The sequence below is a fragment of the Eptesicus fuscus genome, chromosome 8 (assembly GCF_027574615.1).
Source record: "Eptesicus fuscus isolate TK198812 chromosome 8, DD_ASM_mEF_20220401, whole genome shotgun sequence".
Classification (NCBI taxonomy): Eukaryota; Metazoa; Chordata; class Mammalia; order Chiroptera; family Vespertilionidae; genus Eptesicus; species Eptesicus fuscus.
The window spans coordinates 72,327,516-72,352,684 of NC_072480.1; the positions used below are offsets into that span (position 1 = coordinate 72,327,516).

At 39.0% G+C, this 25,169-nt stretch overlaps 1 protein-coding gene across 1 annotated transcript in view; it reads left to right on the top strand.

The window, feature by feature from the left end:
• The window catches only part of MYO16 (myosin XVI), a 421,185-nt gene that overhangs the window by 230,679 nt on the left and 165,337 nt on the right, over positions 1 to 25,169 (top strand). The window contains exon 22 of the mRNA XM_008143943.3: positions 2,194 to 2,394. Coding sequence (XP_008142165.3) covers positions 2,194 to 2,394 — 201 coding nt within the window. The remainder of the gene's footprint in view (positions 1 to 2,193; positions 2,395 to 25,169) is intronic.

The window sequence follows — 25,169 nt, forward strand, 5'->3', positions numbered from 1 at the left end:
ATCAGCAAAGAGGTTGCTTTAAATCAAAATGAAGACTTTAAAATTTTTTTTTTAAATATCCAGATAGTACTCATGCTTAACAAACTTCTCACATTGAGTGTTTTTTAAGGCCTCTCCTCATCCATCTGTATACCTATATATTTTTAACATTTTTTCACCTTTGTGCTATTCATGGAGACTCTTTATGGGGTCCCTGGCCACACTGAGATTCTTGTGATGTATCATGCTAGGATAACACTCCTTTAATGGACTTTTTTTCTCCAAATTTCCTATTGAAAAGCATTTTTGTGTTGATAAGAAATGTCTCTCCAGGTGTTCTCGGTAATTTGCTAAGGTGGTGAACTTGCTTTTTGCAGGCATTTCCAGTTCCTTCATAGTGCATTTCCACCTCATTAGTTCTTCTTCCTTTTCCTTTTCGAAGGCCATTGGCTGCTCATTCTAGAGAGGGTCCTCTAGTTGCCAGATGTCCCTAGAAGGGCACTCCTGGCATGTGTGCCTCCACCAGGTGGAGATCCTTCCTGTGTCTGCCACTTTCACCCTTTGTTCCCTAAGGGTGGCACCAGAATGATCTCAACTTTTGCAGCCCTCAGACAGCTGTATACAGTCTTTGGGTTTTCTTTAGCATGAGCAGGAGACTCTGAAAGGCATAAAACAACTAAAATATTCATGACACAAAAAATGACTTTCTATTGTCCAAGTAAATGACATCAGGAAAGGCCAGTGGCAGTATGGTTTAGTTACCCCAAGTCAAAATAAAACTGAAATTGCTATGAGGGTCAATATAGATCTCCTCACTTTCTGAGAAGGATTCTTTTTTTTAAATGGTATTCACACTTCAAAAAGCACACTGATTTGATGTGAGGAATTAAGACAGACTATAGACAGAATAACGTAAAGAAATAATAGCCCTCGCCCACATGGCTCAGTGGTTAGGATGTTGGCCTATACACAGGAGGGCTGAAGGTTTGATTCTTGCTCAAAAGCAAATATCTTTGTTGCAGGTTTGATCCCCATCCCCAGGCCAGTCAGGGTTTGTGGTGTGTGGGAGGCAACCAATCAATGTTTCTCTCTCTTCCCTTATACTCTTGCTAAAAAGCAATGGAAAAAATATCCTCACTCCTTGGATGAGGATTTAAAAAAAAAAGAAATAATATAAAGTACCTTATTTTAAAAAATAGCAACAGAAATTTTTTCCTAGGAAATATAAGATAAGCAGCACAGAATTGAGTAAAAGTTATTCAACTGATGGGTAAACCATGTGGACAGAATGGCGTTCTGTGTGTAGGAGATTGCAGTGTCAGAGGTGGGGAAGTTCTTTAAGCAGTATTTTTCTTCATATAAGATTAATTTTATATTGTTGCCTACTGTATGACTTTATTTTCCTTACTTGGCAACAATAAACTATCAGACATTTAATTTCAATTTTACAAGTCATAGTTTCAAGCTTTCTTTTCTCCTAAGTCTAAATATTGGAAAATCATAGAGTCACTTCTACTTCCCGTTGAATGAGATTTTGTCATAATTTTAATGGCAACATCACTGTAGGTCTTGGTTTTTTGTTGTTTGTTTTTTTAAAAATATATTTTATTGATTTTTTTACATAGAGAAAGGGAGAGGGATAGAGAGCTAGAAACATCGATGAGAGAGAAACATCGACCAGCTGCCTCCTGCACACCCCCTACCAGGGATGTACCCACAACCAAGGTACATGCCCTTGACCGGAATCAAGCCTGGGACCGTTCAGTCCACAGACCGACGCTCTATCCACTGAGCCAAACCGGTTTCGGCAGGTCTTGGTTTTTGATAAGTAACTTGTCACCATAAGTATGAAGTATTTGACATGGTTATAGGTCAAGAAGAATTGCAACTTCCTGTAGTTGGAAATTTAATTTTCTTTTTGAGATGAGATTATACTTTTTAATAACTCCAGTGTTTTAATGTTATTAAAATATACTCTTTAATTTTTTATTCATTCCTCTAACTAATAAATACTATTGAGGGCCTACATTACATCAGAGTTTTGATTCTAACAGTGAGCAAAAATAGATGTGTGATAAAAGTAAGTTATTATATAAAGCACTTATTTTCTGAGTGCTTTATATAAAATGATGAAAATATAAAGGATCATTCATGAATAACAAAAATACCAAATTGAGTAACAGAAGAAACAAATTATCTCTTTTTAATTTTCAGAAGCCATCTGGATTTCTCTCTTTATTGGATGAAGAAAGTCAAATGATTTGGTCAATGGAACCAAATCTTCCCAAAAAACTACAAAGTCTCCTTGAATCCTCAAACACAAATGCAGTATATTCCCCCATAAAGGATGGGAATGGGAATGTTGCCCTCAAAGATCAAGGCACAGCATTCACTATTATGCACTACGCAGGACGGGTAAGTTCAAAGTTAAGTACGTAATTTATCATATGCACTAATGGACCAAAGGTCTTAAGGACAAGCTTTAAAGTTTATGATACTTTAGAGTTTATTTTAATAAATGGAAGTTGGGTGAACAACGCACAAACTTTTCCATTTGTAAGCTCTTTTCTTTTAGCCCGATAAGGACTTAGTACTAGTAGAATGTGGGTGATGAAGCATTCAGGATGACCCTTCTCCTCATAATGTTTTGAGAATTATAACTTAATATGAGCAAAAGACACCTGTATTTAATACAAAGAGCTCTGATGTGAACTTTGGGATATTTTCATAATCCAAACAAACATTGGACCTCTGAGTTTACTTACCCTTAAAATAGTTTTTACTATTATTTTTCTTAAAGCATGTCAACCTAAGAAAGCAACTCCCAGATCTCTTAATTCCCTAGCCAGCTTTGGAAAATGTGTTTCTTTCTTTAAAACCTTCAAGGAATCACTCCTACCTGTCTGAAAAATTGTCACACTCTCCAGGCTAGGCTTCTAGGACACTACTCCAGGCTGATACCCTATTTTTTTCATGACTCACCTGTCACAACTGCCCTGTACAAAACCTCTGTTCAGGTTATTTTTTCTAATCCATCCACTTTTTCCCTACATTCCCACCCCGACCCCCTTAAAGTCCCTCACACTCAAGCTTAAAATAGCCCCTTTGTCTTCTTCACAGGATGAAATTGTATCCATCTTTTAATACTTAGAAGTACATCCCACTTTTCTTTGGTCCAGCTTCCATTTATAGTTAATGTCTTCTATTCTTATATTTGTGGCCCTCAGGTATTCCCCCTTATTTGGCACTTAGTACAAGTTCCATATTAGAAGGTGAAATCTCTACTCACTCTCTCACACTCAGTACATTGCAGTTCATTTCAAGCAGTGTTTACTGAGTCTCTACATGACAAACTCAGAGCATTAGAGAATCAAAGGGGAGTAAAGCATATTCCTTGCCCTGAAATATCTTATGGTCAAATAAGGAAAAGGTAAGTTACCCAATAATTATGATACAATCTCCCAATAATTATGATACAATCTATACTAATAAAAGTGTAATATGCTAATTAGACCAGACAGCCAAACGACCTTCCGCACTTCATTCTGGATGTCCTTCCAGACAAAGCTGCAGTGGCGGGGGTGAGGCAGAAGTTGTTAGGGGCAATCAGGCCAGCAGTGGAGTGGTTAGAGGTGATCAGGCCAGCAGAGGAGCAGTTAGGGGGTGATCAGGTTGGCAGGGAGCAGTTAGGGGGCGATCAGGCCAGCAGGGGAACAGTTAGGGGTGATCAGGCAGGCAGGCAGAGGTGGTTAGGGGTGATCAGTCAGGCAGGCAGAGGAGTTAGGGGCGATCAGGCAGGCAGGCAGAGGTGGTTAGGGGCGATCAGGCAGGCAAGCAGGTGAGTGGTTAGGAGCCAGTGGTCCACAGGGATCGGGCCTAAACCGTCAGTCGGACATCCCCCAAGGGGTCCCAGATTGAAGAGGATGCGGGCCGGGTTGAGGGGACCCCTCCCCTTGTGCACAAACTTCGTGCACCGGCTTCTAGTTTGTTTATAATAGCATTAGTAATATTAACAAAATTCTATAGTACCACAGAGAAAGAAGCAATTATTTAGCTTAAAAAAAGATATAGAAATGTTTTCTAGGGAAGTGAAATGTGACTTAAGCCTTAAGGCTAAGTTAGAGCTTACTAAGAATAAAATGGAGGGACATTCCAGTAAAGACATGGACTTTTGCAAGTGAACGGCATGTGTAACACTCAGAATTCAGCTGCACATGACAGAATCAATTCTAGCTGTTCAAGCAGGAAGTAACTTCAGTTCAGGAAAATAATTACTGGGAGACTCTAAGTTGAACTTTTGGAAATGACCTTAAATAAAATCACACCACACAATAAGACTATACAGACATACCTCGTCTTTGATCGGGAAGCCCCCACCCATATGGAGAAGCTGCTGCTAGAAGTACTGGCTGCTATTTAATGTTACCAACTATACCAGTAAAATACCCAATACCCTGGTACTCAAAATGGAAGAGGTCAGTGACTGGGATTGGAGATTTCCACTGCCAGAGAAAAACAAAACCTCTGCATGACATGCTTACCAGGTAAAACAGCTGAGGCAGGAGATGTGTGGCCTCCATCACTTCTACCTTCTAAATCGTGTGCCATAGTGCTGGACTGGTGGATGCTACAGAACAATCAGATTCTAGCTGCAAGGGAGCCTGGGAAGGGGAACTTGCCTGCTTTTTGACATCTGCAGTACAGGAAAGCAACTAGGATGAAGGTGGTGTATCATTCTGCCATATCCACCCACATCATAGTTGGGAAACAGTACAAGAATTTCAGCTAAGTCTATTGAATGTGTCCGTAGGAAAGTCTAAAAAGACTGCTTTGGCCAACTCAGGAATAAATATGTATGTACTGCTCAGAACTTTGTCCTCTCAGTGTTCATTCATCACATGTTTTCAGACTGGGTGGGGTGAAGTAAGAAAAACATGATATAAGATGGATTGAGGAAAGGAAGTGGGGCAGGGGACTATGGAAACACTCAGGCAAGGACTGTGTGTGAGCAGTGGGTGGGGAATGCAGAGGAGGCATTCATAAGGAAGGGACTGGGGACAGAGTCTGACTGGGTGTGAAGAGCAGTGGAGGACACATAGCTTGAAATAACACTGAGGTTTCTCACCCCCTGTATGGTTATATTATGCCAACCAAGAGAAGAAATCCTGGAGAATGAGGCAGCTTGAAGGAAAGATATTCTGTTTTAGATGTTTTGAATTTGAGGTTTTATGGAAATCCCAATAGGATGCTGAAAATACTTGACACTGGGATGAAAGACTTTGGTTTTTAGAAATGCAGTCATATTTTTTGGAAATGTGTATCTTGATCATTTCGCCCAAAAAGTACATGGAGAAAAGAGAAGAGTCAAAGAAAGGGAGGAGGGGGAGGAGGCAACAGGAAATGCTACTGGATGCGACAGTGAGGCCAAGGGCATCTTTGTGAGAAGTTACAGTAGAATGATGACAAAGGAAGGCTTGAGTAGTTAATGCATGTGGAGAGAAAGTCAGTGGAAGATTTTATATATATAACTATATATATATATATATGTATGTATATATATATATATATATATATATAACTATTTTTATATATAACTATAACATTCCCTTTTATATTAGAGAGGAGTGTGTGTGTGTGTGTGTGTGTGTGTGTGTGTGTGTGTGTTACATGTTGAGTTGTTTCCATCTTCTGGCAACTCTATGATGAGTGATGTCCACAATATCCTGCCCTCAACAGCCCTGCCCAGCTCCTGTAGATGCATGCCTGTGGCTTCTTTTATGGAACCAATCCATTTTATATTTGGCCATTCTCTTTTCCTTCTGCCTTATATTTTTCTCAGCATTATAGTTTTTTTCCAAAGAACTCTGCCTTCTCATGATGTGCCTGAAGTAGGACAACTTCAATTTTGTCATTTGTGCTTCCAGCAATGTTTTAGGGTTAATTTGCTCTAGGACCCATTTATTCATCTTCCTTTCCATGACCTGCAGAGCTGTACTCCAACACTGTGAATCATTTTTATACCTATCAGCCTTATTCACTTTCCAACTTTCGCATTTGCACTTAGTAATTGGAAATACAAGGGTGCAGATGATTTTAGTGTTGGTCTCTAAGGACACATCTTTGCTCTTGGTGATCTTTCCTAATTCTCCCAGTTAGAATTTAAAAATTCTTTATGACAGTAGCAATCTTTTAGTCCAGTATTCAGATTGTTAAATCTATATTTTCTTTATATTATACATTTATTGAATTTATAGAATTTAGTTGAAAAATTACAATAAGGTATAACTAATGATTTTGGAAGATTATTTTTCTGTAAGTTTCATGGGATCCATCTTAAGTCAGTATATACCTGACCTGCCTTGTAAATTTGTGTTTATATCTTGAAGAGGTGTTTAATAAATGTTAATTTTGTTAACTTGAATGGAATCCAGCTTTGGAATAATGTTTTATTTAATTATTTTGTTTGCTTTTAAAATTTATTCTAGAAGCACTTAATGAAATTTCAATTATTTTTCAATCCTTAATACAGATCTTGCTTTTATTTTTTAAGGACTTGACTTTTATATCCAAATAACATTATTTTTCTTTATTGATTAAGGTATTACATATGTGTACTTATCCCCCCATTGCCTCCCCCCCCCTACTCATGTCCTGACCCCCCTGGTGTTCGTGTCCATTGGTTAGGCTTATATGCATGTATACAAGTCCTTTGGTTGGTCTCTTCCCCTTACTCCCACCCTCCCCTACCTTCCCTCTGAGGTTTGATGGTCTGATCAATGCTTCTCTGTCTCTGGATCTGTTTTTGTTCATCAGTTTATGTTGTTCATTATATTCCATAAATGAGTGAGATCATGTAATATTTATGTTTCTTTGACTGGCTTATTTCGCTTAGCATAATGCTCTCCAGCTCTATCAATGCTGTTGCAAATGGTAAGAATTCCATCTTTTTCACCGCAGCATAGTATTCCATGGTGTAGATGTACCACAGTTTTTTAATCCACTCATCTGCTGATGGGCACTTAGGCTGTTTCTAAATCTTAGCTATGGTGAATTGTGCTGCTATGAACATAGTGGTACATACATCCTTTCTGATTGGTGTTTCTAGTTTCTTGGGATATATTCCTAGGAGTGGGATTACTGGGTCAAATGGGAGTTCCATTTTCAGTTTTTTGAGGAAACTCCATACTGTTCTCCACAGTGGCTGCACCAGTCTGCATTCCCACCAGCAGTACAAGAGGGTTCCTTTTTCTCTGCATCCTCACCAGCACTTACCATTTGTTGATTTGTTGATGTTAGCCATTCTGACAGGTGTGAGATGGTACCACATTGTCGTTTTGATTTGCATCTCTCAGATGATTAGTGACATTGAGCATGTTTTCATATGTCTCTTGGCCTTCTGTATGTCCTCTTTTGAAAAGTATCTATTTAGGTCTGTTGCCCATTTTTTGATTGGGTTGTTTATTTAGTTTTTGTTAAGTTTTATGAGTTCCCTGTAAATGTTGGAGATTAAACCCTTATCGGTGATAACATTGGCAAATATGTTCTCTCATGCAGTGGGCTTTCTTGTTTTGTTGATGGTTTCTTTTGCTGTACAGAAGCTTTTTATTTTGATGTAGTCCCATTTGTTTATTTTTTTCTGTTTTGTTTCCATTGCCCTAGGAGCTGTTATCGATAAAGATATTGCTTCAGCATATGTCGGAGATTTTGCTGCCTGTGGATTCCTCTAAGATTTTTATGGTTTCCCGTCTTATGTTTAAGTCCTGTATCCATTTTGAGTTTATTTTTTGTGTATGGTGTAAGTTGGTAGTCTAGTTTCATTTTTTCTGCATGTATCTGTCCAATTTTCCCAACAAGATTTATTGAAGAGACTGTCTTGGCTTCATTGTATATTCTTGCCTCCTTTGTCAAATATTAATTAAGCATAGTGGCTTGGGTCGATTTCTGGGTTCTCTATTCTATTTCATTGGTCTATATGTCTGTTCTTGTGCCAGTATCAGGCAGTTTTGAGAACAGTGGCTTTGTAATACAACTTGATATATGGTATTGTGATCCCTCCTACTTTTTCTTCTTTCTCAGGATTGTTGCAGCTATTCAGGGTCTTTTTTTTTTATTCCAGATGAATTTTTGGAGAGTTGGTTCTAGGTCTGTGAAATATACTGTTGGTATTTTAATGGGGAGTGCATTGAATCTACAGATTGCCTTGGTAGTATGGACATTTTAAGCAAATTTGGAGGAAAACTGAATAGTTATAATGAACATATTACTGAATTCTAATAGCAATAAAGCATAGCAGAGCAAGCCATTTGGTTAGTTGCCACAGAGCTAAAACCCCATGGAATCATGGATTTGCCTGTAAAAGCACCTTTATCTTTTAAGCAGGATTTTCCATAATTGGAATCAGTTTTGTGTTTTTTATTTAAAAAATTTTTATTTCACTGAAATGTACTAATGATTTGTAGCCCAAGGACTCCCTAAGGACTAATTCACATGTTAAAATATAGATTATATGTAATTTGTGACAGTATGTCAAGCCATATGCCATTCTAATATTCAGATGTAGCTACATGTACTTAAATTTTGAGCTATTACACTTTTAGGGAAAGCAGCAAATTCTGCATTTTGTAAATCAAGAGATGTAGCAAAGAGGTAACTGGAAGGATGAGCATTCCTCAATAGCTCTTTGATGATAAAGTTGATCCCAAAGTAGAGCTCCATGGGTCTGGGGTCCTTGGGTTGGTTTGTAGCCTCTTCTTTGGCCTGATGGATGAACTAAAGAGTCTTTCTCATAACCAGTTGCTCCCGCTTGATTGATTTACCTGGTTTGGTTAGTGAAAACGCACTCATCTCATAGGAAGGATAATCATTAATACTGGTGATGATGTTGACATCCAGGCTCACCAGGATTGACTCTCCCATCCTGTTCCGACTAGGGGACCCTCCCATGCTTCAGAATATTGTAAGGCTCAGAGGTCCTTTTGGAAATGTTTAAGCAATATTATTTGCATTATAGCTAAAGATCTTTCCTAAACACATTTCAATTTTTCATTATCATAGCAGCATGGTGTGTTTTCTAATCTCAATTACAGAAATAGTTGAAATAAATGGAAAGAGGCTGTGCATGAAATATTAACAGGATCTCATTAATGATCATGAATATGAATTTAAAAAGGCTGTGAGTTGTGTTGGGTTGTTATTTGTTTTAGCAAATTTTAAGTCATGTAGGGGATTACCTGTTTTAGGAATTGCTCTTAAATTTCTGGTGATGGATAAGCACTAAATTCAGAAGTATGTCTAATTTTATTGGCTTTTAAAATGAAGAATCTCTAAGGAAAGAATTATTATTTGGCAAAAGATATTGGGCTCTTAGGAAAATTTAATTTCCATTAGGGTGATTCTGAACTAACTTTAATGGGAAATAGTATTTTGAAGTTTCTAAATTTTAATGTGAGAAAAGGGAATAGATTAGGAGATAGTAAGGCAAACTGAAATAAAAGAATTAAATTAATGAAAATGTAGGTCAAAATTAAAAGTTGTAAAATATATGACACTTACATACCTGGTCCTCTTTGTTTTCTGCTCATAACGTCTTTGTCTGAAAGTTGTTTAGTGTGATTTTATTTTATTTTTTTTAGCATGAAGTGATTACCTTTGAATCTCATATAAATATTCCATTCTATGGTCTTGATTTTTTACATAAATCAAGTTGGTGATATTGCACTTACCTAAGATGAAGTGTCCGTGTTTTAGCCTCCTTCTTTCCCCAAACTTAATTGTTGTAGTGGGTAGAGTGGTGGCCATCTAAAAAATATGTCCACGTGTACATCCCTAAAACCTGTGAGTGGGATCACATTGGGAAAAAGGGTCTTTGCATATGAAATTAAGGATCCTGAGATGGGGGAATCATGCTGGTTTAACTGAGTGAGCTCTAAATCCAATGACAAGTATCCTTATGAAAGTAAGGAAAAGAGAGCTTTGAGAGAGAAAAGGAGGCCCTGTGACCACAGAGGCAGAGATTGAAATGATGCAGCCACCAGCCAAGAATGCCTGGAGCCACAGAAGTTTGAAGAAGCAAGAAAGTAGTGTCCCCTACAGCCTCTTGGAGAGCAGGGATGGCAGATTTCATAGTTCTGGCCTCCACATCTGTGAGATAATAATTTTGTCTTGTTTTGAGCCACCCAGTTCTTGGCTATTTGTTACAGCAGCCCTAGAAAACTAATATCATGTCCATTGGCTCAGCATTTACAAACTAAAAGAGAAGTGAGTAGTTTTAACTCATAGCATTGTAGAATTTCTTTGTCACACTTGAAGGTGACCCCTGCATTTTTCCACCTTTATTTTTGCTCATAAGTTTTTTCTCACCTGGAATGCCCTCTTTCTTTCCAAATTCCATCCATCCTTCCAAGTATCAAGTTCTTGGCCTAATCCAAATTGCATTGATCTCTGCCTTCCCCAATCAATAATGATGCCTGATGCTTTCATAGCATTTTCCAATTTACAATGTGCTTCTGAGGCATTTTCACCATGTGTATGAATGTTATTATGTCAGTTTTCCAGTTAAGTAAGCCTTGGGGAAGGTCAGTGATTCACCAAAGATTGAACAGCTATGTGTGTCTCCTGAGGGTGGCTTAAAACAGCAGGAATGTATTCTTTCACAGTACAGTTCTAGAAGCCAGAGTTTAAAATCAAGTGTCATTATATATATATATATATATATATATATATATATATATATATATACACACACACACACACACATATTTGCATATACTGAAAGAAATCTGTTCCAAGCCATCTCCTAGCTTCTGGTGGTTGCCAGCAATAGATTTTTTTTTTCCTTAGACACAACACCCTCCATCTTCTCATGGTCTTCTCCATATAAATGTCTTTGTGCGTCCTCTCCTCTTTTTGAAGGACACTGGTCATTGGATTTAGGGCCCATGCTATTCAGTATAATTTCATCTTAACTAATTGTGTCTGAAAATATCGTATTGATAAATAAAGTTACATTCTGTGCTTCTGGATGGACATGAATTTTGGGGGTACACTATTCAACACACCATAGCCTAGAGGATCACAATACAGTGTCTCATTTCCTCAAGTCCCATATGTTTTTCTCTTTCTGCCATGGTGTTTGAGGAAATTTTTAAAGTGTTTATTGTCTGTAGTCATAGAGTTGATGTGGTGTGGTGGAAAGACTAATGGTAGGTTATGTACTGGGACACTGGGACTCCATTGCTAGGACTTTGAGTAGGACACTGGCTTTCAGCTGACACACCCATGAAGTTTGTAATTAAGGAGAATATAGATATGAACCTCATAAACTTGTTCTGAAGGTTAAACAATGAACAAGCAATAAATGCAAATATGATTATTTTGAGATATTGCATCAAATCTGTGAGTCATACTTCCCTAACAATGGCTTTAGATGCAGTAATACCACCATATTTAGGAAAAATTTGAACTCATCTATCATAGATATTAAAGACCCGAAAATGTTTTAAGGGTCTAATCAACTGGCTATATTCTCACACCATAATATTAGGGACTCAATTGACTTAAATCAATTTAGTGGTAAATGTCCTTGATTAGGTAACAAAAGTGTATTTGTTAATTTTTCTATCTTATGAATGCGCTCATATTGCATAAAGCAGTGTTTTATAAGTCATATTATAGTAGTTATTTTTATTTATCACAATGTTATTAAGATCACTTCAGCAGATGATAGGGAAGACGTAACCACTACAGTTATTATATTTTCTTGCTCTTCCTATTACACTTAAAAAACTTCAGTGGAAGATATGCACACACACACACACACACACACACACACACACACACAAAAATCAAGCCATTCCTCTATCTATGGAAACTATAATTTTAAAGGAGAAAACATTTAGATAAATTATTTAACTTTGGTAATATGACATTCTGTTTTTCACTGAATATACAAGGTATTTTTGTGATAAGTTCTACCTCAATTAAAGAGATTTTTGTAAAAAATTATGTTTCTTACCTTTTGTCTTTATGACTAATATTTTACTTGAGCTTATAGATATGTGAAACTTTAGTGCAAATTTTTAAAAGATCCTTTCAATATGATTTGCCTTAAGAAAATTAAACCATTGTCTGCAATTTATATACATGTTCAGAGAAGCAACTTTATGATAGAATACTAGTAGCCTCTTTATATAATGTGCTTATAGATGTGTTTTTCTCTGGGTGGATTTTGATTGTATTCATCAAGATTCCTTTTCCATCTCCCTAAACCACATCTCAGCAATACAGTTGTGAGCCCTATGATTATTATTCATCTCACTGATATCCACAGGCTTTTATGGAAACCATATCACCAAAATGTTGCTCATATAAGTGATGTGGAGAAAAGAATGTTGTTACTGATTTGTGGCAAGTCTATAAAATATCTGAATTTTCTTTCCTTCTCCCTGAAAAGGATCTGCTGCTATTGTTGAATCAATTAAGTTTGAAATGTATTGGTTTAGATTTATGCTGTTACCCAGATCTCTGAGAAGTAGAGATCTTTATCTCATTGATGCTGCAATAAGTTCTAGGGGACATACTGGTGAAAGCCAGCCCCTTTGTCCTTAGACATATTTACTTAACATGTATGCAAAGGAAACCTTGGCCTGTTTAACTTTCCAATTTTACCTGCGTCAGGAACAACTTCTGTAGCTTGTCCACTGGCCTTCATCCCCCAGACATTCGTAGGAGACACAATGCATCCAGGAGGACTCTGAAAGTGAACCTTTAAATCAAGAGAAAAAGGAGCTGGACTAATCAATAGGGAGGCTTCCGTTTATTTCTCTTTCTTTTCTCCAGGCAGAATCCCCAGACATAACAATGAATCTATCTAGTCTAAGCCAAACTGATACTATTAAAGGTTATTTGACAAAGGTATTTTGACTCACACAGAAAGAGCTGAATTTACATCTGTATGTTTTCACCTCCTGCACAGACTTTAGACAAATAAAAATTAACTCCACCAGGTGCCTGGCGCTCTGTTGTTTCTATCAATTTCACCGTTGCCATAAATTTTTGTCAGAGACTTGATAAATGCTTCCTTACCCAGGTTTTGGTAAGGAAGAGAAAATGCAGGGTCCCATTTAAGAACTCTTACTGTTTCTTCAAAGATTTAATAGCTTTTGTTACCTTCATGGGCTGACAAAGTTATAAATAAGAAACTTTATATTTCCTAGAATATTGATAGTTTATTATTAGTGGATTGTTTTTAATCTTTAGAAGGAACTAATGAGGCATATTTGTAAATTTCAGATGTGTCAATTTCAAGGCAATGTCTATATATATATATATATATATATATATATATATATTCTTGATATCTAGATAAAAATCTTAACAATAATACCATGTGTTCCTAATAACTTTTAAAAAGTATCAACTTAAATCAGAATGCAAGCAAGCAAAACTATTAGATAGAATCACTTAATGGAAAAGTAAAAAATAGAAGCCTCTGCTTATAAATATTGATGCTATAAAGAGATCAATTTACTATTGCACTTGAAATTGAGACTCTTTTCAGCAAACCTCAGATAGAGAGGTGAAACCAGCATGAAAAATTATCAGACCCATTTGTATTTGTTGAAAATGATCTTTTATTCCTTTTGTTAAAATCCAATCTATATCTATAAAAACCTAAGCAACCGTTATGACCAAACAACCAGAATGACCAGTTGACCAGTCTCTATGATGCACACTGACCACCATGGGGCAGACACTCAATGCAGGAGCTTCCCCCTGGTAGTCAGTGCGCTCCCACAGCCAACCTCCCATGGCCCCTCCTCCCAGCCAGTCAACCTCCCCTGGCCCCTACCCCCCTGCCTGGCCACTCCCCTCCCCATCGGCTTCAATTGGGGGGCTGGCTAGCCAACCTCCCAGGGTCCCTCTGCCCGCCCAGCCAGCCCCCCAATAGGCCTTGATCACTGGCCAGGCCGAGGGACCCCACCCATGCACAAATTCATGCACTGGGCTTCTTGTCTTTATTGTATTTTGATGTGATATATTGTATTCTAGAGTAAATCTCAAAGTTTTGCATTTTTTATCACCTATTAATTCCAGCTACTTATCTTCTTGGCTTTATATTTTGCATCATATAAATAACATGGTGGAGAGAGGGATTATAAAATTATAAAATATAAATGAGTGTTTTCTTTCATGAATATTGATGTTTCTCATGGTAGTATGTGATATCTTCTCCTGGGAGTTTATTTACTGTCATGATTCAGTTTTGTCTATGAGATGATTCCCAAATCTTCAGTGTAACTGTTTCCCCTGTAGGCTTCATATTTGCCTATCTGCTTTTTAATTTCTCTACTTGGGTAGCATCTGAAATGCAAAGATCCAGAAGCTGACTAAACTAAACTCCCTAGCCACCTCCCAAAGTTTTTCCCTCTCAAAGCACTTCAAAAAGTAAACAAATCAATAAAACTGATTTTTCCATATATGTCCCACTTTACAACTCATGGTAAAATCAGAAATCCAGCTAATTACCAAATACAAGCTACTCTCTCCCCTGTTTATCTCTCGAATCTAAAAACACTCCTTCTTAGGCCAGTACTCTATTTCACATCACCTCCCTCACTCTCTCGGCTTACTTTAATAGTCCCCTAACATTAACTGTGTTAGTATAACATAAGTAGTAATTATCAGTAAAGGGATGAATGGATATTTTTATTTAAAGACGTACTAACTGCCTCTGTTTCATTTGTCTTCTTGTTTCTCTGATAACAATGATCGAAATTAAATGTGATTATTCTGATCCACCTTGTTAGTAATAGACCTGAAGCAGTGGCAGTGATGGCTGCTTTCTTTACCAGCTGCTCACAAACCATTGTTTTAAGCATTTTTACCTTTTAGCTTAGCTCTCCTTGCTAGAAGAATAAACTGTGCCTTCTCCTTAAAAAAATCAGATCTTGCAGATCATTTTAACACTCTTGTTCTTCATGTACCTGGTAGTTGAACAAGCACAACTCGGGGGATGCAATCAAGATTCAATTTCATTTTTGGCTCACACTACTTTTTAAAATATATTCAGCAGGGACCGTCCCCTTCTCTCTTCTTATAACTAGATAAAAACGCAGGCAGCTCCAGTGATATTTTTCTAGTCATAGAAAGTTCTTTATTTGCTTTCATAGGCTCTCATGAACTCAATCCAGTAATTGTAGTCCTATATAATAATCAGAACTGCAGAATAACTGAAGTTAAGTTCCCTCATGCATCAACCAGAGAGGAGGCACTGTGCAGTGGCCTCAGGCATTCTGATTTCTTTATTTTCTCATGCTGACTTGTATTGTCACAACATTGCTTTACACACACTGCATATGCCTTTTGGTGTTTAGGGCTGACTCTCACTGGGTTGCTTTCATGGGTCCTGAGACCCTCCTCCCCTGGGAACTTTTGATGCACTGCCCAGGACCTTGGGGATGCCAATTCTCCTGGGTGGCAGCTCCCCCACAGACTTGGTTTCTGCTGTTCATTCCACACTCTCTTCTCTAGACTCCATTTTTCCCAAGCCCCATGTGTCCTCTTGAGCATGTGTAGCATGGACCAAAAACGTAACAGTGTTCTTCGTAGTTCATCAGAAACATCATATGTTCTGTGCTCTCCTCTTCTAAGTGGGACACAGCTCATCCCACTGCAGCAGGGGCTGTTTCTTCCCTACCCCCCTCCCACCAGTGTTATACATTTTTATTTCTGATGTATGTATTTTTTAACATTTTTATTGGGGTGACATTGGTTAATAAAGTTATATAGATTTCAGGTGTACAATTCTATAATACAACATATGTATATTCTATTGTGTGTTCACCACTCTAAGTCATGTCACCTTTAATTATTCCCCCTTTACCTTCTTCTACCTCCCCTAGCACCCCCCCTCCCCCCACTTTCTCTCTGGTAATCACCATACTGTTGTGTTTGTCTATGAGGTTTCTTTTTGTTTTACTTTGTTTTTGCTTACTCCCTTCACCTTTTTTTTCAGTTGGAAAATATTATGCTAATAAGCCATATTAAGGAATAAACCAGTCAGAGGAAGACAGGTACCGTATAATTTCACTCATATGTGGAATCTAATGAACAAAATAAACTAACAAACAAAATTGAAACAGACTTATAGCTAGAGAACAGACTGACAAATGTCAAAGGGGAGTGGAGGTGCAGGTATGGGAATAAGGGGGCTGTTTCTTTACCCCCACTGTCCTGCCCATCCTTGCCCTTTGTGCTTCTTAGTGGGGATCAAGCACCAGTTTGCAACATCTTTCTAACTGGTGGGACAATGTCAAATATAAAAAGTATCCCATGAAGCTGCCTTCCTCTTGGCTTAGGAGACGAGGGAAGAAATGGAATAAAAGTACTTATGGCCATATTTGCATGCTACATAAAGCAGTCACTGTTGTGTACTCAACTTGGTGTGAGAGCAATAGATAATAGATGAACATATTGAGACATAGATAGATAAATCAAATATGTTAGGCAAATAGAAAGATGATAGATAGATAGATAGATAGATAGATAGATAGATAGATAGATAGCTGATAGATAGGTAGAGATGTATGGATACACATACATATAAATCAAATACCAGTACTACCAAAAACACCTGTTAGAACCCAGGCTATAATCTGAGATATCCTGAAATACCTAAATCATCATTAAACGTGGTTTTGTTAAGAAAATTAACTTTCAGCACTTCAATCACATGCAAATATTGATTTGCATATCAGAAATACATTATGTGATAATAGAATTAGCAAATTGGTTTGTCCTTATAATATATTGACTTACAGGGTAGAGTGTGCCTGCTGTGGAAAAGTATCTCATTCGAATGTAGTGTTTTATCTGGAAACAGTGGCTAATCTCTTAGCAGGTAACAGCAAGAGAGAAGGAAAATTAAGGCATACGAAGTCTAAATAGTGAATCTAAATGATGTCACAAAAAGCTCTCCTATACCACCATAGTTTTGCCACTCAGGCACTTTTCTGTTTGCTTCTGGATTCTGGCCTGAATGAAGAATTTAAGAGTTGTAATATTTATGCTTCTAGCCTGGTGTGCAATGCTCTATTGTTTCCATTTCTCCTTTCTCTGACTTGTAAGGCCATGCATCCCAGCAAGCATGCTGAGATCCATTCTGCTCTCTCTGCAAGATTCATTTATAGGCTTAGATGATATCTCCTTCCACACTCAGTCTTTTTAGAATGAATAGTTCTTATCACTTTGTCTCTATCCATCAGCCCTTCTAGTCCCTGCATCATTCTCTTTGCTTTCTTTGATACCTTCAAGACCTTTGTTATCTTTCTTCAGGTGTTTTGAGAACAATGATAAATAGGAGCGGTGGAGCAGGCAGAAGCTTCTGAGCTGTCAGCACCAAGGCAGGGTTAGACAAAAGAAGAAATTGGGGCCCGGCCATGGTGGCTCAGTGGTTGAACATGGACCCATGAGCCAGGGGTCATGGTTTGATTCCAGGTCAGAGCACATGCCTGGGTTGCAGGCTCAATCCCCACTCAGTAGGGGGTGTGCAGGAGGCAGCCAATCAATGGCTCTCTCTCATCATTGATATTTCTCTCTCTCTCTCTCTGAAAACAATAAAAAAGTATATATTTAAAAAAGAAAGAAAGAAGAAATTGGGAATGGTAGAGGTTGGTCAGGAACTAGCCTGAAAAAGAAACTGTGCCAAATTTTCAATAAGAAAAAGATTATAGAGAATAGTTACACAGGAAAAGTTGAGGAGAAAGACAGGGGACAGTGAGGTGACCCAGAGGTGTGTCCTCAGTGGAAACAGCCACCTCCTCTCTGGCTGGAGAGAAAAAGGGAGGAGATAGTATTACTGGCCTGGGAGCCAAAGACAGTGGGAGCCAGAACCTTGGTAGCCTGTCCCAGAAACACTGGGGCCATGAACAGTGGGCTGTAGGATGAGGATGGAGCCAGTGTTTGTTGGGCGGGAAGGGAATTCCCAAGGTTTTTACCCTAGTCCTGCTCTCCAGTCTTCTGCCAGGGCCCCATGGCAGCCCTACATGGACGGCTAAGGTGACATACCACAGAGCAGACAAGGACAGGGATTTGCCAGAGAGTAAATGGTGTATGTAACAGGGAAAGGCATTACCAAGCACAATGTGCGATGGAGTCCAATTCTTTTGAAAGTGCATTCTTAGACAAATAGATTAGATAGGTAGGTAAATAGCTAGAGAAACAGAGAGAGAGACAGATAGGAGAAAAGAAATAGGCTATCTCTGGAAAAAGGAATTAGAGGTAAATTTTATTTTACAATTTTCAGTATTTTCCAAATTTTGTAAGTGAACACGCATTACATTGTATGAAATATATTTAAAAGATCAGTACTAGCTATTTTTCTTGATTTTTTCCAAATGTAGTCTTTTAACCCTGATTCAATGAAGATTATATTTATTAACTTTTCCTATTAACCACATCAAAGGCAATTTGAAAATCTACATAGATGCAGCCACTTATGCCCATTTAGTATGTGCATATATAACCTGTTCTAATCCCCTAAAAGTAATTTATTTTATTATGGTCTATGATAATAAAATAATTGAACTTTAGTGTGAACTGGCCCCAGTTCAACTTTATATTGAATAAATAAAAAAGTGAGGCTCAGGGAAGCTGAGTGACTACTCATGCTTCCATAGTTCATTAGTGCAGCCCGTGTCCTGTATGTTTTTAGGCCGATAGGTGGAAACCAGAATATGAACCCTTCTTCATAACCCTTAGTCCATTGTCCCTTCTACTTTAGTACACTCTCATTCGCCTTATTTTCCCCAGACTTCCAACACTTTATATGGCTTATGCAGGGCACCACAGTAACAAGGTTTTAAAAAAATACTGGCTTCTAATGCTGCGGTCTTAGATAAAAGTATTTGAACATTCTTTCTCTATACCCATTTACAGAATGTTAACTATCCTAAAGGTGGTGGGAGTTTAGCCTGAGTATATTTATACTGTAGTCTCATTTTAAACTTACCAGCAATTTAAAAATATGCCGTTATCTGCTCTATTCGTTGTTCCATTTCTCAAATGCACAGAAAACATCGATCCTCTGCAAACCCTGTCCCTGGGCTCCCTTATCCTCTGCCAGCATCACCTAGGAGGACAGAGTTCACAGAGCGTAAGCCACTGGTACCTGGAGCCACGATTCTCAAGCTTGAAGGGGCACAGAATCAATAGGGGAACAAGTTAAAAATGCAGGTTCCTTGGCTCCAGCCCCATAAATGACTGTTAGAGGTCCGGGTGAGGTCTAAACTGTGTGCATGTTTATTAAGCACCAGTGAATGTTTCCAGATAGGGCATCTGTGAAGCACATTTTCAGAAACACTGAAGGTATTAGCCACAGAGAAGGTGCTCAGTTTAGCACAGGCTCCGCTGTCTCCCATTGCTCTCCTGCCGTGGACCAGGCTCCCGGCCAGGGGTTGAGACCTCAGACATGGGAGCACACCAAGCCCCAGCTCTTCATCAGGGTCGAAGGAGCCAACTGCTCTTGCTTTCAACTCGGGGAATTAAAACCAGTGATGGTGCATAGAGCTGTTGCAGCAGAGCGCTCTCACCTTCGGGTATTTCCGTTTCCTTGGTGATTAGCCAAGCCTGAGGCAGACAGCCTTCATGCAGAAAGAAAATGCACGTGGTTTGGCATTTCATAACTTTTCTTTCCTTTGTGGACCCAGGAAACAAGGTACCTTACGGAATTGTAATTCGTAGCCACGGTGCAAGTTTTATACTCCCTTTTCATACAGAGCTAACACAATTTATCTTTTAATTATATTTATTGCAGTCCCAGAGTGTTACAGCGAGTCCTTCCAAAAAAGCCGCATGCTTCCCTGCTCCCTCGTTTATACTGCACTCTTCATCTGGCATGCACGCTCAAGCATTTAGACATGTATTGCTCACGGCTGAAACATAAGCAAATTGCTAAATTTCCTTTGGACTCATTTTATTGAACAGAATCATTCCAAAGGAAATCTTTGAATACATGACAATTTCCTTAGATTTGTATTCGGCTGCATGCATATAAATTCCGCCATTACATGCATGAGGGACGCTGTCACTTCCAGCAGGAATCCTATCATCCAACCCTTCAGACGAAGAAAACATAAAGACAGAGCGGAAAAGGAAAGAATTTAACCAGGTCTCTATCTTTGGCGACTTTCATGTTTTTCTTCTTTCCTCCCTCACGTAACAAAACAGCAAGAATAGGGCTGTGAGCAGAGCAGCTGTCCGGAATGACCCAGAAAGGTCTCTGCTTCAAACCTGCTTCCTGCTGCTCCCGCAGCACATGTATGTTCCTCAGCCCCCCTCTCCCCACCCGAAGTGGCTCAGCTGAGAGGATAGACCTTTAACTATTCTCATGACATGGCAGACTCACCAAGATAAAAGGGATTTCTAGGATACGTTGAGTTCCTCCTCGGTGGTTTCCCTTTCATAGAAACCTCCCTGCCCACGCAGCTAGGCTTTAGATTTCACTTCCCTGTGCATTGCCCAGGCACGCAGAGGCCTTGTCTCACTGCTTTGCAGACTTTCCGTGTAGTCATTGCCTCTTCTGCCTTCTAGAAGACACTGGTCTCAGTGGGATCCAGAGGCTGACAGTGATGTACTTAGATTCTCGGGAAGACTTGCTTTATTTGGAATCAATTTCTCTGTAGTGCAATGAATGGATTTTGACTGATACAATTACAGGCACAGGATAAGAGTCTCCTTTTTGGATAAGCAGCCCATTTAGCAGCTTCAAAAAATAGGGGACATAGATGCTCCATGAGTCCTTCTCAAGTCCATCATATAAAAAATTTCTGAGGAGGTCTGGGAGAAAAGTACAGGTGAGCAGTAGAAGCAGGTATGAGGGATATTAGGAGAAAATGAAAGGTATTATGCAAAGCTAAGTACTGACAAGCTTTTTCATTTATCTTCAAGGTCATCTTGAGAGGTCGGGGAGGGGGGTGGGTTGGCATTACCTTCCATGTTCCTTAGATGAGAAGCCAGGAAGTCCTGGTATCTTGACCAGGCTGGGTACTAGGCTGGACATGCTGAGGAGGGCTGCCAACCTCTTCCCAGGGAGTGGAGCCTTGGAAAAAGGACTTGGCGTTGGCAGCTGGAAAAGCTGGAAAGGAAATTCCTAAATGGAAAGGCAGGAGTAATGTTAAGAGAGGAATTTTGGAGCAGAGTGGCAGGCAGTGAGGAGAAAGTACGATGGGAAGCACCTGGAACTAGGCCATAAATCAAAGGATTTCATTAGGTAAAGTGGGTATCTCCCCCTAGATGGTGAGGATTTCTCAGAAATTTGACATGAGTGACCACTGAGTTAGATTTTTGGTTTTCTATTCCCATCTTTTTATCAAAATTTACTTCAAGTTCTTGTGTTCATTTAAGACAAAAAGAAAGCATATGAGTTACCAGAGATCAGATTACATTTTGTTTTTTTAGCCATGGCCACCTCATTTGCTATACATTTTTTAAAAGTGAAAACAATTAAAAAAACACCTTCCAGTGACATTTATTCAAATCGCAGCTTTCCTTTTAGTGTGTATGATTTTGAAATGCTTAGGTAGATTTCAGTATGGTGCTAAGTTTTTGAATCTATACTGTGCTCCCACCTCACCCCCATGGTTAGGGGATGTCATTGGAGGTTTAGTGGGGGATCGGGACTTTCGCCACTGCCCAGAGGTAACCCGGCCATAGCTCCTCTCTCTCCACACACAGTTGGTGGAGTCCACTTAGTAAACAAAGAAGCACATCTACTCTTGCAGCCTGCTCACCCTGCAGCCGGAAGTGTGGCTAGAGTCCCAGTTGAGACCCAGAGCTCCCATGCCTGCCCAACAGTAGTGAGAGTCCCCTCTTCTTTCATGTCAGAGGAGGTTGAGTGAGGAAGCTGTAATTCTCCCACCCAGCAGTCCCAGGCTCTGCCTCCCTTCTCCTGCTGAGTGGGGACAGGGGGAGCCAGCCGAAACAAAGGTTAACTTGGAAACTACAACACCCTCCTCCAGACAAATGATCCACATCTTCCTAGGAAAGCATCAGGAACATGGAAGAACTCAACGACACCATCAGCCAAGAGGATCTGCTTTGGTATAGGACACTTAAAACAACAAAAGCAGAATATGCATTCTTTTCAAGTACTCATGGAACATATATCAAAAAAGACCATATGCTGGACCATAAATCAAAACTAAATAAACTCAGAAGGATCAAAATTATACAGAATGCATTTGCCTGCCACAGTGCAATCAAACTAGAAATCAATAATGAAAGATAACAAGAAAATCACCAAACACTTGGAAACTAAGCATTACCCTTCTGTATAATACATAGATAAGAAGGAAAAAAAAGAATTTGCAAGGAAATGAAAAAAAAAAAGTAGAACTGAATGAAAATGAAAATGCAAGAATCAAATTTGTGAAATGTGGCTAAAACAGGTCGAGAAGAAAATTTATAGCACTAAATGCATATATTAGAAAAGAGGATAGCCTCAAATCATAATCAACTCCCACCTTAACAACCTAGGAAAAGGAGAAACAAATACACTAAAAACGAAAAAAACAGAAGGCAGTCACAAAGAGTGGAAATCAATAGAATTTTAAAAAGACAGAGAAAATCAATAAAACAGATATCTGGTTCTTTTAAAATAACCACAAAAAAAAACAAAACAAAACAAAAAAAAAAAAACGACAGACAGCTAGTAAGAATGACAAAGAGAAAAGATACAAGTTGCTAATATCAGGAATAAAATAGGAAGTATCACTACAAACTGCAGACACTGCAGACATTAAAAAGATCAAAAGGGAATTACAATCAGCTGTTATATGTAAATTTAACATTTTAGATGAAAAAGACCTATTCCTCAAAAAACACAAACTACCTCAGTTTACCCAATATTAACTACATAATTTTAATAGCTCAATACCCATCAAGGAAATGAATTTGTAATTTAACTCACCTGAACAGGTAGGCTCCAGTCCCTGATGGTTACATTGGAGCTTTCCCTCACATACTTAAAGGAAAATGAACACTAACCTTACATAATCTTTTCTAGAAAAATAGAAGAGAGAACTCTCCTCAGTTTTCTGAAGCTACTATTACCCTGATATAAAAGGTATCTAAGACAAAGACAGCATATACACCCACAAAAGAAAAAATAAACAAACTGAAGATCACTGCCCATCATGATACAAATGCAAAATACTTTTATTTATTTATTTTTAAAATACATTTTATTGATTTTTTTACAGAGAGGAAGGGAGAGGGATAGAGAGTTAGAAACATCGATGAGAGAGAAACATTGATCAGCTGCCTCCTGCACACCTCCTACTGAGGATGTACCCGCAACTAAGGTACATGCCCCTGACTAGAATCGAACCTGGGACCTTTCAGGCTGCAGGCCAATGCTCTATCCACTGAGCTAAACTGGCCAGGGCGCAAAATACTTTTAAATACTAGCAAATATAATTCAATAATATGTTAAAATTATTCACCATTAATAATTAATTTTTCCCTGGGGATGCAAAGCTGGTTCTATATTTGAAAATCAATCAAGATAATCTACCATATTAACAGGCTAAAGAAGAAAAAAATGATGTCATTATATAAATAAATGTGGAAAAAGCATTTGATAAATTTAACATCCACTCATAATAATAAAAAAAAAACACTCAGAAAAAATATAGGAATAGAGGGGACAACCTCAATTTGATAAAGAGCATCTACCAACATCTTACAGTTAACCTTATATTCAATGGTGAAAGACAGTGTTTTACTCATAAGATCAGAAACAAGGCAAGGATGTCTGCTCTCACTATTGTTATTAAACATAGTGCTGAAAGGCATAGTGCTATAAGGCAAGAAATGAAAAGACATATTGAAAAGGAAGAAAGAAATTTTACTTGTAGATAACATGATTATCTATGTGAAAAATCTCAAGAAATATATATATATATCCTATCCAATAAAAGAGTAATACGCAAATTGGCCATCACTCCAACACACAAGATGCCTGCCCCCATGCGGTCAAAGATGGCTGCCCCCATGTGGACACAAGATGGCCACCACAAGATGGCCAGCAGGAGAGGGCAGTTGGGAGGGACCAGGCCTGAAAGTGAGGGCAGTTGGGGGCAATCAAGACTGCAGGGGAGGGCAGTTAGGGGTGACCAGGCTGGCAGAGGAGGGAAGTTGGAGGCGACCAGGCCTGCAGGGAAGGGCAGTTCAGGGAGACCCAGGCCTGCAGGGGAGAGCAGTTAGGGGTGACCAAGCCTGCAGAAAGGGCAGTTAGGGGCAAATAGGTTGGCAGGGGAGCAGTTAGGCATCAATCAGGCTAGCAGGGGAGTGGTTAGGGGGTGATCAGGCTAACAGGCAGAAGCAGTTAGGGGCAATCAAGAAGGCAGGCAGGCGAGCAGTTGGGAGCCAGCAGTCCTGGATTGTGAGAGGGATGTCCGACTGCCCGTTTAGTCGGACATCCCTCGAGGGGTCCCAGATTGGAGAGGGTGCAGGCTGGGCTGAGGCTGGGCTGAGAGACACACACCCCCGTGCACAAATTTTGTGCACCGGGCCTCTATATATATACTGGAACTAATAAATGAGCTCCTCAAAGTCACAAGATACAATATAAACATAAAGTAATCAATTTTATTTCTATACTAGAGGCCCGGTGCATGAATTCATGCACAGGTGGGGTCCCTCGGCCTGGTTGGTGATCAGGCCGATCCGGGCCATCTCACCCAGTCCCAGTCCCGTTTGGGGCTGATCAGGGCTAGCTGGATGGGAAGGGGGTGTGGTGTTAGCAGATGTGGGGGGAGGAACCATGGGAGGTTGGCCATCCACGGGAGGTTGACTGTGGGAGCACACCGACCACCAGGGGGGAAGTTCCTGCATTGAGTGTTTGCTCCCTGGTGGTCAGTGTGTGTCATAGCGACCAGTCAACCAGTCATAACAGTCACATAGGCTTTTATATATATAGATACTAGTAATGGACAGTAAATTAAAAATATAATATTGATAATCACTCATAAAAATGCAAATAGGTGTAAATCTAACAAAACATGAAGATCTATATGCTAAAAACCAGAAAACGCGGATGCAAAAAAATCAAAGATCTAAATAAAAGGAGATACATATCATATTTGTGGATTTAAAGACAACACACTAAATAGTCAGTTTACTAATAACAT